The 16,071-nt window shown below is 36.9% G+C and overlaps 1 protein-coding gene and 4 non-coding genes across 5 annotated transcripts in view; 2 read left to right on the top strand and 3 right to left on the bottom strand.

The window, feature by feature from the left end:
• Positions 1 to 16,071, top strand: part of LOC133845919 (serine-rich adhesin for platelets) — a 100,290-nt gene that overhangs the window by 68,677 nt on the left and 15,542 nt on the right. The window contains exon 5 of the mRNA XM_062280989.1: positions 4,309 to 4,449. Coding sequence (XP_062136973.1) covers positions 4,309 to 4,449 — 141 coding nt within the window. The remainder of the gene's footprint in view (positions 1 to 4,308; positions 4,450 to 16,071) is intronic.
• Positions 860 to 930, top strand: Trnag-gcc (transfer RNA glycine (anticodon GCC)). Its single transcript has one exon. It is a non-coding gene; the product is annotated as a tRNA-Gly (tRNA).
• Trnag-gcc (transfer RNA glycine (anticodon GCC)) lies at positions 1,456 to 1,526 on the bottom strand. Its single transcript has one exon. It is a non-coding gene; the product is annotated as a tRNA-Gly (tRNA).
• Positions 1,770 to 1,840, bottom strand: Trnag-gcc (transfer RNA glycine (anticodon GCC)). Its single transcript has one exon. It is a non-coding gene; the product is annotated as a tRNA-Gly (tRNA).
• On the bottom strand, positions 2,232 to 2,302 carry Trnag-gcc (transfer RNA glycine (anticodon GCC)). The gene has a single exon. It is a non-coding gene; the product is annotated as a tRNA-Gly (tRNA).

The following is a 16,071-nucleotide window of genomic DNA, read 5'->3' as shown; positions in this document are numbered from 1 at the left end:
AAGTTGGAGAATTAGCATTAAAATTGCGCCAGCCGCTGATGTCAGTCATTAGTTGTGTTATTTTTGAATATGAATATTTTTCACGGTGCCGTGGAGACAAATCTGCCAAGCCAGCAAAGATATTTGAGCAGACTTGTGGAATCCGAAAAGCGTGATGGGATTTTATAATAAGTACTTAACGAATATTGAACTGACGAAGTTATTCTCGGAACTCATTATTTGATATTTAAATACCATAATCGGCGTGAAGAAAAACACTGACCATGTTTATGGCATCATCAAGCGTTAATGTGTGACTGGTTAACAGGTTTTTTCTTAAATAGAATATCTAAACGACATTTGGTAGAACATAAATCTAATGCTGTATTTGGGCTGCTTTCACTGCAGACATATTTGCTATGTATATTTCAATTTCTCACCGCTCAAAGTTGCTTCCAAAAAGAATATTTCTTTCCATAGATATTTCGAAATTATAAAATAAAATATTTCAAAGAAAAGAAATATAGATATAGATCTATTTATTGAGTTTACAAGTTGAATATTCTACATTTTGTTTCACACTTGCCGTGGCCCAAGTAAATAGCACAAGTCAATTGAGAAAAAGACCTTTGAAAGCTCTTGCTTCACTTTCCATAAACAATCTGAACACAATTGCACAATAATTTCATTATCTTCAATGATTCTGTCTGCTTCTTAACTTTTTCTAAATATATAAATCATAAAGTATTTCGTTAGCGGCTGATATGAAGACAGCTGAAGTGTGTATGCTTAGAGATTTGTCTATGTTTGTGACTGATTAACCAGTTTGAACTCTTTCGACTTGCGCTTAAGTTGGAGATTCGCTTGCTGATCGTCACAAGCATCGGTGGTTCAGTGGTAGAATGCTCGCCTGCCACGCGGGCGGCCCGGGTTCGATTCCCGGCCGATGCAACCTAAATTTTTTTTTTATTTCTTAGTGTTTTCTTTGTGTGGTTGTCCGTTTCCTAATCAACTTGTGGGGTTCGTTTGCATAAATTACTTTTAATGGGGGGAAATCCATTGTAGAAATTGCTCAAATATTGTCGCATTAAGAGCTGGCCTCCTCCACGACTGGACATTCTATTTTTACCCGCATAACAAGCTCCAAGCACAGCAGGCGCAGTAGCAGCAACAAAGCTGCCAGTGAGGCAAACTAAATTTAATTTACTCGCACTATCGCGCATGTTTTTCCAGTTATTTGCACATGAATGCTGCAAAAAGACCGATGGAGAAACGTGTTTTGCATATGCAAATGTTGCTGGTGAGCAACAAACAAAGCGTAAAAACCTTTTACCTATTGTTTGTTTTGCCATCACGCAATGGCCTCCATTGCTACAACTATTTCTTTTGCAATTTACCACAATTAAACTAAAAAGATATGTATCTCAGTTTTCCGAAACATCATTGAAAGAAAAAAGGGCTAAAAAAAGTATTTTTTGCATCGGCCGGGAATCGAACCCGGGCCGCCCGCGTGGCAGGCGAGCATTCTACCACTGAACCACCGATGCTTCTGTAATTAATTTGTGATTTTAGTCGTCTACTAGTTTACAGTTTAGTATAAAGATTAAATGTATGCAAGACAAAAAGTGATTTGGGGAAGCTGCTCAAAAATTTAAGACGATCACACTATTTTTCGACAAAATTATAGTATCATATTTAAACTCCAGATATTTCCTATGCTAAAGTTATAGGTTAAACAAGTTTCACGTCTTTGTTAACATTATTATTATGCAATAGCAAAAAAGCAATTTTGCATCGGCCGGGAATCGAACCCGGGCCGCCCGCGTGGCAGGCGAGCATTCTACCACTGAACCACCGATGCTTTCGTAACGGTTCATTCAAAATAGCCATCTATTAACTATGTATTATAAAAGAGTAGTAAATTTATTTACTATCTTATCGTTCGGGATTTATTATAAATGGGTTCTTCAATATTGAATTTCCTGTGAAACATAAATAACTACTGTCCCAGTTTGAAACTTGTCTGCAGTGAAAACTGATTGGTGCCGGACACTTCCATTTGTCGGATACTCTTCTTGACGACCCATTAATCGCATTCTTTCATTAGACGGAGACACTAGGAGACCTCTCTTCTATGAAATTCTATATAGTTTCACAGTAATTCCCATCTTTTAGACGGACAAAAATTGATCGTGCAAAAAGAATCTTTACAATATTCAAGTTATCCAAAAGTAGTGACAAAAAAGCAATTTTGCATCGGCCGGGAATCGAACCCGGGCCGCCCGCGTGGCAGGCGAGCATTCTACCACTGAACCACCGATGCTTGTGAAGATGCAAGCAAAAGTTGCCAACAAATGCAGCGAATGTTGCATCTTCGGAGATGTGTTGAAGCTGGTTTTGCAGCTTGATCATAATGCAAAGCGTTTAACTGTGGCGACTTGCACAATCAACAGCCGAGAGAAGCTTACATAGATCGTAGTTGTAAGCTGGGACTGCCTGTCCAGCTGTGTCTGTTTGTGTGTATGTGTGTGTGTGTGTTGACGAGGTCTTTAGCCAGCACTCCCCATTTAGCTTGCTGGTTAGTTCTGCGCCTGTCTTCAATCACGTAATCGTAACGTAATTTTGCAATTACACCTCTCTCAATATTCAGTGGACATACGCGTGGTTAAACGTGCCTCTGAATTAGCCCACGTATTTTTATTGGCTTAACATTTATTGGTATAATTATGGCGATGCGGCATTTTGTCACCTCTTTGCGTTCAGCAATATTTAAAGTTAAGATTTCAGCGGCACTTTGTTCGCTCGCCTCCACTACACTACCTACGACAACGACGACCACTTGGCTCGTGATCAGTGGCAGAGTCACTGAGAGCAACTTGAGATCCGGTTAGGCTAATTGCTTATCAATTCAACTTGAATTGAAGTGGAGTGAATTGGATTGAATTGGATAGGAGTTGAGTGGATGCTGCTCCTGTGTTTACCCTTTAAATAAACATTTCAACAGGCAACTTTACGATGACGCGCTCTTGTTTGCCTTGAAGTTGCTTTAAGCGCCGCTTCAGTTGACATTGGCCGCAACATTGCAACTTCTGCCCGTTGTGTTGTATTGTGTGTTGCGTTTGTTTTGTCTGTTTTTGGCGGCTTTGCGGGGCCTAGACTTGTACTAGCCATTTATGGCTTCTGGCTCCGCACAGTTCTCTGCCTCTCTTCTCCCTTTGGTAGCCGCTGTTGTTGCATTGCGGTTAGCATTGAACAACGAGCGACAACTTTTTTTTGTCGTGCAGTCGCAAATTAACTAAAAACAATACAAAAAGCAATAGCCAAACAATGGCCAGATAATCGACAACAGCTGCTCCCCCACCTTCGTATTTCTCTCGTGCTGTTTCCTCTTGAGCTAACAAAACTAAATTATGCTAATTATTGTGCAAGGAAACCTGTCTCAGTTAAGAGAGCAACTCATAAGAAACTTTTCTCTTAGCTAGTTATTCTGGAGTGAACTGCTTGACTGTAAGTGCACTGCTTACTTATCGTCATGCACTGCTTGTGTACTCTGTCTTTCTCTTTGATCGCATGTCGGCAACATGTTGCAGCAGCATTACACTGCTTGCCAGTTCGCTGCCACTGCTTGTGCCTACGCACTTGTTTTGTCTGGTGCAGTTCTCCGCCTCTCGCACTCTCCCCACAGCAGTGCAACAGGTGTTTTGCTTATGATTTTTAGTTTGTATTTCTTTTATTTGTGTGTGAAGTTGTTCTTAAAAGTGGGAAACTGGTTTATGAAATTTGTATTTGACACGTGCTGTTATTATTGCTGCGCGCCCAGCCCTTGCATTGATAGGCAGCAAAGGAAAGGCAAGCAAATAGTTTTTGTATGTAGAAGGCGATGAACAAAAAAAAACAGCATATCAATACAAACACAGCTGGCTTTTGAGCACATGTTTACAAAATTAAGATCTTTTCACAATTTTATACTTTTTTAACAAGCGGCGAAACTGCGATAAAAACATAACTTTTCAATGGGCTGGCCTGTGTTTTTAAAATTCTTTGGTTCGCATAAAATTACTTCATCTGATGGCGGTCGAAATCGAAGGAATGTTCGTTGTAGTGAGTTTATGTTGCGCAAATCCATTGAAAAACTTATTATTTAGTTGAGAAAATTTTGTAGTAGATGGAGAATATTTTTAGTGGCCAGCCAAAAAGTATGCAATGAATTTTGACAATAGAAATTGAATGCAGTACAAAAAAATATTGAAGTATATTGAATTTCATGTTGTATTAAATCTTTATTTATATATTTTTTTAATAACATTTTTCACTTTGTATTCATTACAGAAAAACGTTTGAATAGCAGCGCTCCTTCAACCACTTCGATCAGCACAAATTCGTCGATCGTCAAGGGCGCAATAAAGGCAACTGCACAGAGTAAACAGCAACAAAATGTGAAAAAGCCATTGGATGTTATTATTTCAGAGGGTAAGTTGCAAAATTAAATCAAATAGATAAAATCAAAATTAATATCTATACAACAAATGGAGAGCATTGTTCAAACAATGAATTGAGTAATTCGTTTTGTCGCCCAGCGCATTGTGAATTGTTTTCTGAGGTTTTCGAGGTTTCGAGTTCAATGTGAAAGCATAGTAAATGAATGATCCAAAACCAATTTGATTTCGAGTATTGACTTTTGTTTAAGAACTGGTTGCACCGCAAAAACATTTGCTACAGTTGCGCAAATTGTTCAAAACTTTAACCAATTCCAATACAGACACACACACACACACATTGATAAATGCGGCATATATACAAATTGAGCTCCTGGGGGCTTTTTACGGCTGTCAAGTTTTTGGTTCAAGTAGCGCAACTTTTCTAATTAATATTAATGCCACTAATTAGCCATTGGGGGGAATCTGCTAAGAGGCAGCAAGAGCTCACATACCACAAAAATATTTTCCTTAGACTTTTCCATACCCTGGAAAAGTAGAAAGAGACTGATACGTTGATGTATGTCACAAAAAAGTTTATGTAGATGAGATTGGACGTTTAAATATGCTTGATCACTTCAATAGAAAAAATTGTTTTTCTATTTGTAGTTCATTTCATTAAATTGTGAAAAACATATTTCCACTTAAAGTTTCTATAACAATTCTTTGATATTTGTTGCCATAACAGAGTGTTCCTTAGTCGTCTACTATTTCTGACCGTTTTCTTGCTTTATTTTCATTTTTGCGTCGTGTTTTTCTTGCTCTTTTCGACACCTGTTCGAATGCCAAAACGCCTCAACGCAGTTTCGCAATGCCACTTTGAGAAAACTCTCAAATAAGATGAATGAGTGTCTGAGGGAATTATGTATTTTGTATAAATGTTGTACACATTAAACTTATGAATAACAAATTTGTCTGCTTTAAGTAATTACGCTGATGGAAATTGTGTGGGATTTGTGATTTGTGTTGCCGAAATATTGGATTTCTAGTACAAAGCATAAAGCATTAGCTTCAATACAGCTTTGATGAGATATTTGATTTCTAATTCACATTTCAGTTCAATTTGATTTTATAATATATATTATTAAATATATATATTTGTCATAGCATTTGTGTAATTTGTATATTTTGAGTTATTTTTCGCTTTTATGCAAGTTCTAATTATGATAATGATGTCTTTAATAATTAGGGTTTTTCTTTATTTACTTGTTGTTTGTTTATTTGTTCATATCTAAAATCGTATCATAAGCCAGACAGAAGTGACTTGTGTTTAGTTATTGCATTTATTATGCATAACGTGTGTTAGCTTGGTCAAGTAGTTGACGTCTGCCTCGCCTCGCCATGCTCTACACACTGCCCCCAACACACTCTCCACTCTCCACTTGTATGTGCTCCCCCCTTTATAATGTACCTGCAGAAAATGTCACAACTTGTTTATGCCGCAAACGCGCGTTGCACGTTGCACGTTTGGCGCCGCGCGCGCGAGATGCTTAACAAAATGGGCTGCTTTGATGTGCAACGAGTTGTGTGTATCGCTGTTAATGCAGCTCAACTCTTTTTTTGGTTGGAGGTGGGGGAGGGAGGAGGAGGCGTTGGCGTGTGCCACATTATGCTGCAACGCCCCTCTTGCTCTGCTGTGTCGTGTGTTTTGGCTTATTGAAGTTAAATTGTTTGCTTAATGTGCATTTTGTGGCCACTTCTAGCCGGGACACAAACCAGCGACTAGCACTGCTTGGCTTAGCGAGTGCAGCAACCGCACTTGGCACAATAAATAAGCAATTGTTATTTATGGCTTTCACGCCACACAACAAACGGCGTGCGATCAATTAACTTGTCGCTTAATTTGATTGTATTCCCAGACCCCAGACCCGCATATCGCACTGGAGAAAAATCAATGAAAAATCTTGAACACGCCAACTCTTTTTGGTTGGTTAAACGATCCGATCCAACTTGAGTTGTTTTAGGTGTGTGTGTGTGTGTGAGTGTGTGTGTGAGTGTGTGTGGCACGCCTCTTAATTCAACTTGTTTTCACTCTTTATTTATGTTGCCCACACACAAGTTCATTGATTTCGTTTCGTCGTTTCGCTCGTTGTTCGTCTGTTTACTTTTTACGAGCATTTTTCACGCTTTCATTCGATTAATTGACAACAACATTTGTCAAAACATTTCGCGCTCCTCCCCAAATGGAGCACACACAAATTACTGACCCACCAACACCATGTGAAGAGCGGGGCCTGACCCTAGCACGCTCGTCATTTTGCAAATGAGACACACACAAAAAGTTAATGACCGACTTGCCCCCTTCTTCCCCCCCACCACCGCAACAACACGCACATTTTCCTTTTTCATTTTCTGCTCGTTTTTACTGCTCACTTTTACTTTTCTTTTTGGCCATCATGCGTAACCAGCGCCCAAAGTCATCATCTCAACTCGTCTGTGCAAATATGATATCTACTTGGAATACGGCAGTCTTGAGTACAAGATACTCGTATATTCAATATTCACACACAAATATTTGAACATTCAGTTGAAAATTACCTTGCAATTTCCTAATGCAAATTGCTTTGTTGAAAACTATCGAAGCCAATCGATAATTTGGTAATGAGCATTTCGTTGTTTGCTTTTATGTTTGAGGTGTGAAATCGATAATTAGTAAAACAAATGCGAGGAAGTAAAATATCAAAAATATTGTCCTGCAATTACTAGTATTTTTTTCAAGTTTTTATTTGTCGAGTGAGATTTCTTGTTTATGCTATAAAAAGTATTGAAGCTGTATTTTCTTGCTCGCTCTAACTTTTATTATTTTACAAGCTTTAATTTTATGTGTGTGAAATAATAGTTTAATTTATAAATTTTGTCAACTCAGCTCTCTATTTCGGAACTCAATTCAAAAAGTTCCAAAAAAATGTTGCAATGCATTTTGTCACAATTCTTTTCATTTTGGGAACTGTGTCGTCAAGTTACAAGTGTACAAGTCAATTAAATAGTTTAAACACAAAATAAATGCACGAAATATATTGCAGAAGCAGCAAAAGAAGCGCTTGAGAAACTGAGTGTGTGCCAAATGTAGTTGTAAAACTGAAACTGAAATATCAGCAAAGATTTCACAACTTTAATTGGCATGACAAATAAAAAGCATATGCAAAAAGATTTTTCATCATATTTCTTTTTTCTCTCTTGTTTATTTGCACACAAAAAACATTTTCGGCTTGAGTAAAACCGAAGAGAGATAAAAATATAATACAAAACCCAAAACTCAATCCCAAAGCTAAACCCAAAAGTCGATTGCATAAATTGGACAAAGCAAAGCAAAGCGAAGTGAACTAAAAAGCTAGTGCCGACGCTCTTTGGGTTTTGGTTTTTTTCTTTTTCTTTTTTTTTTTGTGTGTAATTCAATTTTGAATATTTTACCATTTTACAGCGTGAGAACCGCCTTATATGGCAATCATTTATGGGCATATTTTGAGGTGGGAAAATTGCAATCAAAATTAACGCAACCCAAAAGTCATTTTGGACACTTTCATCGAGCACTCGCAACTATTGTCAGATCTTACATAAAAGACACCAATTCCTGGCCCTACAAAAAAAACAGAAATATCATAATAAAAGCACTTTCAATTGGCAATCACATGCGAATCTGGATGGCTTTATAACTGATATCCGGCATGCTATTCGAGTGCACAACAATTGCGTACCCTATAAAAAGAAGTCGCTTGATTAGCCCACGCTTTTGAACAGCTAAAGAAGAAGAACTTTTAATACTTATCTATGTTTTATTTATTTCTTGAACAGCTTCAAAGAAGAATTTTTAATGCTTTTCTACGTTTTATTTATTTCTTGAGCAGCTTCGAGGAAAATTTAATACTTTTCTATGTTTTTTATCTGTTTATTTACATAAATTTCTCTAAGATACAATTTAACATTTATATTCTGTTTAACAAATTAGTATAGAATATTTCCATATCTAAAGAATTCGCTTGACCAATTAACCCTATACGTTTCTATGAGTTTTTATGGTAAATCTTTTCTATGACTATTTTGTTTATTTGTTGACATAAATTTCTCTTCAATATTTGAATTCAGTTCAATAACTTCTTAATTACTATTACAAAAATCTGTTTGCCATTTCTCTATTTATTTACTTACTCAGCAATGTTTACTATATTCAATGAAAGTTATCGTGGGACCACACTGAACGGTTTTGTGTCTCCATTTATCAATCAATTTATTGATCAATCTCTCACTGTGCTTCCGTTTGCTACACATTTTTTTTTTTGGGCCACAAAGAGTACCTTCTCTTCGAGTGCTGTTGGCTTGTGAATTACTTTCATAATTTGTTTCTTTCCGCACTTTTGGTAATAATTTTTTAATCAATTTCGTATCACATAATTAATGAATGTGCTCGTTTGCTTTGTTTTCTGGCCAGCATAAAATTGGCAATTTCATCAAAAAAAAAACGTTAAGGTAAATGTGACCATTAAAACAAATTGGGGTCAGACTCGCTTTGAGAGACAGTCGACAGACCAAACGACTAAGCATTCTATCGCTTTGATACGCGTATCTCTCTCTCGGTATCATAGTGATTCCAATAAAAAACCAGAGAGAAAAGTGTTTGCCGCGGCATTTCGCGTGATCATAATTAAACTTGATGGAATTTTTAACTGGAGCGTGGCTTTTAATGAACATCAGTTCTGGGCCAGGCCCAACGAAGAGGGGATTGCGAATTTACATGTTCGCCTCCTCGGCTCGTGCCAGTCAATGGCCAGGCCAAAATAGCAACTATCAGTAACTCTGTCTGTCTGTCTTTCTGTCATGTCGGTCTCTTTACTGCTGGCCAAGTGTGACGCGAAAGTCACGGCTACGACAATTGCGAAAAGCACGATGACAAAGTCTACAATTACAAGCAACCTTTCTTTCAAACCAAAAACCAGCAAGCAAGCAACAAAAAAAGGTAGTAAAAAACAATCAGCGAAAGGGGGAAATAATCATTCAACGACTCTCGTACTTGGCACACACACAATTTGCCAAGTGAAAAGCTCGATTATAAGCATATCTATGCAAACATCTAACACAGCAGTTATAAATATGCTAATTACATATTATCCATTATACGTGTAATCTTCCTTCAAGCTGATTTTAAGCCGCTTTTTCAAATTTCATTTCATTTTGCTGCATCATATTTTTGGGCACTTTTTTTTCGGCGCGTTTTAATTGAAAAGCTTTGGCTTTTCTTTGAAACTTTTGGGTGATTATCTTTTGAGCGATTAAATGAACTTGTAGATTTGTTGAGGAGGCTTTTGACTTGTGAGAAAAATTTAATCATTTTTGTAAGGTGCAAGACAAAAAGCAACAGCGTGATAGGATCAAACAGGATTTTATATCAGTTGATCTTTAAATTCGAAATCTTGAAGATCTTTCCCAGAATAAATTTGATGATCTTGATTCTTAAAAAAAAATTACAATATTTTGTTTTACATTTTTTAGAGTTGTACTAACACGTTTGAACTTGTAACGGTAGCTAAACTTTTGCTTGTATAAGATTTAATCTTTTTTTTTGTGTAAATATAAGTGTTCAGATCATAGCAATTGTACTATCTATCACTATCAAAGTGCAATTAGAGCATTGCTTTTAGCACATTTTTCCATTCATTACATTAAAAAGATGATGTTGATTTAGATTTTTGATTATACTTCTCTTTGTAAGGTGTTTATAGATCAGTTTTAAAGATGATTCTTAATTATTTAGTTTAGTCATATACAAAGTTGGATTTCTTCTTAAGAATTGCATGAGGGAAAATAGAGGTATATTCAATAGAATTTGATGTAAAAATATTGAAGTATAATTTTAAATTATATATTTTTAAGAATTCTATAAAAATGAAAGTAGTATTAGGTGTCCAAACCTAATTAGAATTCAAGCAAATTGTTGTCTTGCGCCTTTCTCGTACTTAGTTTATAGCCCATTAAAGTGCATTTTAGGCTTGGCTTTGCCATCATAATAAGAGATTTGTTTAATAACGTTTTGCCATTTTCTAGCCACCCAGAGTCGTCGCCTTTGTCTTGATAGACAACTAATAATGTTTTTTTTTGTTTTACGTTTTTTGTTTTTATTTTTGCATAATTACAATTAAATTCATTTCCCCACCTACTTTTCCTCATAGCAGTACTCACAATTTCTTTAATACATTTTGTTTGCCTGCCTGCCTTTGTTGCTGTTGCTGTGGTTGTTGTTTTTTGCATTTCTCTTTACATAAGCTTTGAAGTTTTTAGTTGTGTGCGTTTTTATGTTTTTTTTTGTTTTGTTGCTTTTGCCTTTGCTTTGCCTTTTTGGCGTCGTCGCCGTCGTCGACTTTGGCGTCGCGCCTGTGGCTTGAAGTTAGTCGCGCGTCGCGCTTTCAAACCAACAGACGTGCGCGGGGCTGGCTATTGTTGTTATTATAACTGTTGTTGTTGTTGGGTGTTGTGTTGTGAATGGGTGAGTGAGTGAGTTAGTGTTGAAGAGAAGAGCTCTCGTTACTTTTGTTGCTTTCGGCAACGTCTGTTGCGCGCCGCGTATAACAGACTGCCACAGTTTGAGAGCCACTGAGGCATTGCGCCTGCGCCAGCCAGCCAACAAACAAAATTGCAGCCACAAACATTATGGGTCTCAATGAGTTCGTCTCTCTGTTCTACGGGTCGGCACAGAATTTGCACGACAGCAGCAAATTGGCGTCGACGTCGACGTATTCATTGCCAACGGTCGCGGATGTTAAAGAGTTTCGACAAATGTTAAAAAATCACAAAAATGCCCAGGCCAAAAAGTACAATTACAAGGACTATCCAAATGATATGAAATATGCGAAAAATGTGAGTGCAACGCAACCATCGGTGGCAGCTGCTAAAAAGCTGCTCAGCAACAGCAGCAACAACAGCAGCAGCAACAATAACAACAACGCTGCGATTGCCAACAATAATGGAAAATCGCTTAAAGTGCCGCCAGCCACAAGGATACCAACAAAATCCGTAGCATCCATTGGTGCCGCATCGTGCAGCAGCAACAGCAGCATCAGCAGCAGCGAAATGGATTTGCAACGCGGCAAACAAAAGTCTGCCACATCGTCGGCGAGCTCCTTTCTATGGAATTCCTTTCGGTTGCCACGCAGGCAAAAGCAAACGCCACCAACAACAACAACAAAATCGTTGACAACATCCACAACAGCAGGAACAACGACAACAACAACAACAACAGCAGATAAAAAACGCTCTGCCGGTGAGTGCCAAGTACCGAATGTCAAATACAGAAATACAAATGGCTAAAGACAACAGCAGCGGCTGGAGAAAAATCAATTGCCAAAACTGAAAACACAAAACAAAACATATGCTAGTGAAATACCCTGTAGTAGGTGCTCTATGAAGTGAATGAATGTCCTCTTTTGTCTTTGTTATTGGTTATACGTTTAGTGAATAGTGATATAGACTGTGTGGTTCCAATATATGTAGGATCAACTTAAAAAAAGAATGCACTGCTGTTATATTAGAAGTCATCCCAAACATTTCCTGTAATTTCCTCTGTTTATCAACAGTTTTCTTTTATTAATGTTATCTATAATTGCTGTGGTACTTTTGAGAACATTTCCTAATCAAAGTGTAGGATAATCGTGAGAAGATATTTATTATTCCCCTACAGCAACATGTTTTATAATATTGACATAAAAAATACTTCAAGGGTTTAACAGATTAAAGATAATATTTATTATCAGTTCTACTCTTTTTTTCAAATTGAAAACCTTCAAAATCGTTTCAAAATTGTTAGAGTAATACTTTATAATAATGCCTAATATACATAATACCCTTATTAAATCTGCATATCTGCATACAATTTACCAAAACTCCATCGCTTACAGTTACACTCAGATCTCACATGCAGATGCATGCAACTTTTGTTGTTGCGTCTTCAGTCTAGATATTGATCTTAATACCGGGTTTATGCTTTGAGGGTATCAAAAATCTGCCAGCTAATTGTTAATTGCCATTGAAAGACGAACCCAACAGCAGCAGCGAATATCTGATACTGTTTTTTTTTTGTTGTTTTTGGTAGTTTTCTGACCCATTTACATTTGAGAAACTCCACAAGCACTTGAACACAAAGTTGTGAAGAACAATGGAACAATTGGCAGTGCGCAGTCAGCGGCCAGCGGCTATTTGGCTAACAAGAGCGAGTCAAGCGCTCAACATGAAGCAACCCAATAAACCAACAACCAAAAAACCAAAAAAAAATGACAAGGCATAGACAATAAAAAAAGTACAGCTAGCTGACTATCAAATTCTAAGTGCTTAGCGGTTATCTAATAACGCGAGAGACATTAAATTTGATGTCTTATATAAGTTACACATGCTCTGGGCGGTGAACATGCAACATTCAACATATTACAACCATTTCCTGTGCGCTGTTGTTCGTGTCATTGTTGCTAAGTTCCACCTAACAAACGAGCCGTCAAATTTTGTGCTACCAAAATTTCCACTCTTCGGTGTCTTTGTCGCAATTAGAACTCCAGTCAAGATCTATTCTCCTCCCCCCCACCACCTTCTACAAAAAAAAAAACATAATTTTCTGTTCTTTACTTTGGTTTTCATTTTCGCTTTTTGACGCGTTGCGAATCCGATTGTTTGTGCTTTTTTTTATAAATAGAAAACATTGGGTAGACAAAACACGAGTTTATAAGTATATATCAGCTTAATTATCAAAATTTGTTGTTTTGTTGTCTAGCCATTTGTGTGGATCGTAAAGAAGATTGCCCAAAGTCACACAAAGTTTTGTTGATTGAGCAGAAAACAGAAATAATTGTTTGTATTAGAAATATAAGATAGAAAATTACGAAGATTTCATAAGTATAGAAACAAAAGTGCTAAGGATTAAATATCATTATAATAGAGCTTCACTTATTCTCGGTTCTAGAAGATTTCAGTAATATATCATCAGTAAATTAATAATCCATTATGAAAATATAAAATTTTCATAGAAATATAAGATAGAAAAATTTTATAAGAATCGAAACAACATTGTCAAGGATTAGATATCATTATAGAACTTTAATATTTATTCTCAGTTCTACAAGATTTCAGTAAGATTTCGTCAGTAAATTAATAATCCATTATGAAAATATAATTCGTACGTAGGCAAATTAATTTTTTTTTTTTTTTTTTTTTATATAAACAATTATATAAATAATATAATTATCTAGAACTCCCCATCAAATTTGCTGCTTCAAATCTATTCCTTTTGACTTAATTTCCATTTGGTAGACTATTTCATTAATTGATTCTCATCCAGCTTTGATTTTTCTCTATATTCTCATCATCCATTCATTATTTTTATTGCTGTGTTTATTATTGTCAACACATTCTTGACATATCATCTCTATGCATTTTCTGCGCATGTTCTCGCGTATAAAAAAGGAGGCGCAACAAGAGTTGTGTGTAGAAAGAAGCGAGGCGCCCACATGTGGCGTCTGCCCCATGGACCATTATTGATTTTTAACCGAAACAAGAAATTCCTGTCTCAACTGAATACATTGTGTTGAGGGAGTGTAACAAGAAGAAGAAGAAGAAAAAGTAGAAGTAGTTGTAGAAGAGAGGAAAACTTACAAGTACAAAACCCGAGAACAATTTGTGGTGTGTGACTAATGTGACTTAAGCTCATGATATCCCCGACTAAAATAAGCTGGATGATGACTCATCAGTAATTGCAGTAACAACAACAACAACAATAATAGCATGTAGAGAAGAAGAAGAAGAACAAGTGTAGATGAAGCAACATTAGCTGTGTAGAACACACAACAAGCGGTACTTTCTCGCTCTCACTTCGACAAGTCACTTTCTCTCATTTGCTCTGCTGTCAGCATAAAAATTGCATAATATGTGTGTGTACTCCATGTGTGCGAGAGTGTGTCTGTGTGTGTGTGTGTGTGTGCATGCCTTTTTGACACACTGACACTTATTGCTCAGTGAGCAGTGAGTTGACAGGCAGCTGGTGAAAGAGCGCCGCCAAGCACATGCGCAGTATCAATCGCTCTCAAACTGTTATACGCTAACTGCTTGTTTACAGTGCCCCGCAAACTGCTGCTGAACATTCTCCTCATTGTTTGTCTGTCTCATTTATAGCGTATTTTGCTCGTCGTTTATGTCCATTTCATGTATTTCCACAAGCGATGATTATGTCATCGTTAAGTGATCTTACGCATCTGCTTCTTCTTGCAATCTTAAGTGCAATTTGCTTTTAAAATTCCCCCAAATCGATTAATTAATAATCCCAACACAGCACAGCATCGAAATATTCAATAAACATAAAAGAAAAACAACAGCAAGGCATAATTAAATCAGAGCTGCGTTAATTAACGGTACTGCTGCATGCTGGAATTAACAAACTGTGACCACATACTGTGGCGCCTCCAGCGTAGATGCTGCCACAAGCTCTGCCACTAATGGAGTCAAGTGCAAGCGACGTAACGGCCAATGGACACTCTACTGGCTCTGGCTAATGGATATTGCAGAGCAAAACGTCAGCCTGGCTGGCTGGCTGACTGGCTGCGTCTGTGCAGCAAAGCGCAACAAATTGTTGCACTCAACTCTCAACTGCAGTAGCTGCAACCGAAGCAAGCTACTGCCACATCGAATTGATTGATAACCGCCTTTCAGTCTCTCGAGTAGTTTTTGGCCGCCAGCCAAAGCCAAAGTGCCGGTTGCCGGTTGTAAGTTGGTTGTCTTGTCTGCTTGCTGACTTGCTTGCGAACACACGGGGCGTATGCGCAATTTGCATGCAAAGGCGCAAGATAAGCAAATTTGTTTTAAATGCAGATGGCACATTTTTCATGGCCAGCCTGCTGTCCATCTACAATACTGTCGTTGTTTATTGCTAGTTTGTGGCGTGTGCCATTTGCATTGAACTTGTTTATTTCTCTCTTTTTTTTTGGCCCGCATGCAAGTCATCGCAATTCTTTTAGCCATTTCGAGTAACCCATAATTAAGGTCATGTGCCTGTTTAACAATATATCTTAGACTCGTCACAAAGAAATTGTTTCTCTCGCTGCGTGTGGCACTTGTAAATGGTAATTCGTTTTTTTTTGCTTAGCAAAAAGTAGGCAGAATATATTTAGAAAAAACGTGTCAACTCAAAGGGAATGACAGGAGAAAATGTTATGAAGAAACGAACATGCTGTGAGTGAACTTAAATTGAGCTTAAATGAGTTTGTTGAAGTTGAGCCAACAAATTATTTTTCAATTATTTATCGAGCATAAAAATATTAGATTATATTTCATTAGCTTAGTATCTTTCTCAAAGGGAATCACAGGAGAAAATGTTGGCAAGAAAGACGTGCTTAAAATGAGACAACAGATTATTATAAAAGTCTAAAAATTATATACTATATGTCATTAGCTTCTTGTTTTATTGTATTTCTTAGTTTCTTTATTAATTATGATGCACATTCTTACTTGGGATTCATATTTATAAATTAATTTACGTTTACTAGAAATAATTTTCAATTCTTTTCCATTCTTTCCTTCGTCATTAATATTTCTTCTTCACAACAAATTGACTTTTCAAATATTTTATACCTTTTGTTACTTAATTATCATTTAT

This window comes from Drosophila sulfurigaster, chromosome 2L, assembly GCF_023558435.1.
Source record: "Drosophila sulfurigaster albostrigata strain 15112-1811.04 chromosome 2L, ASM2355843v2, whole genome shotgun sequence".
Lineage (NCBI taxonomy): Eukaryota > Metazoa > Arthropoda > Insecta > Diptera > Drosophilidae > Drosophila > Drosophila sulfurigaster.
Note: the sequence above shows the minus strand (reverse complement) of the source record. Positions and strands in the feature narration are given on the sequence as shown.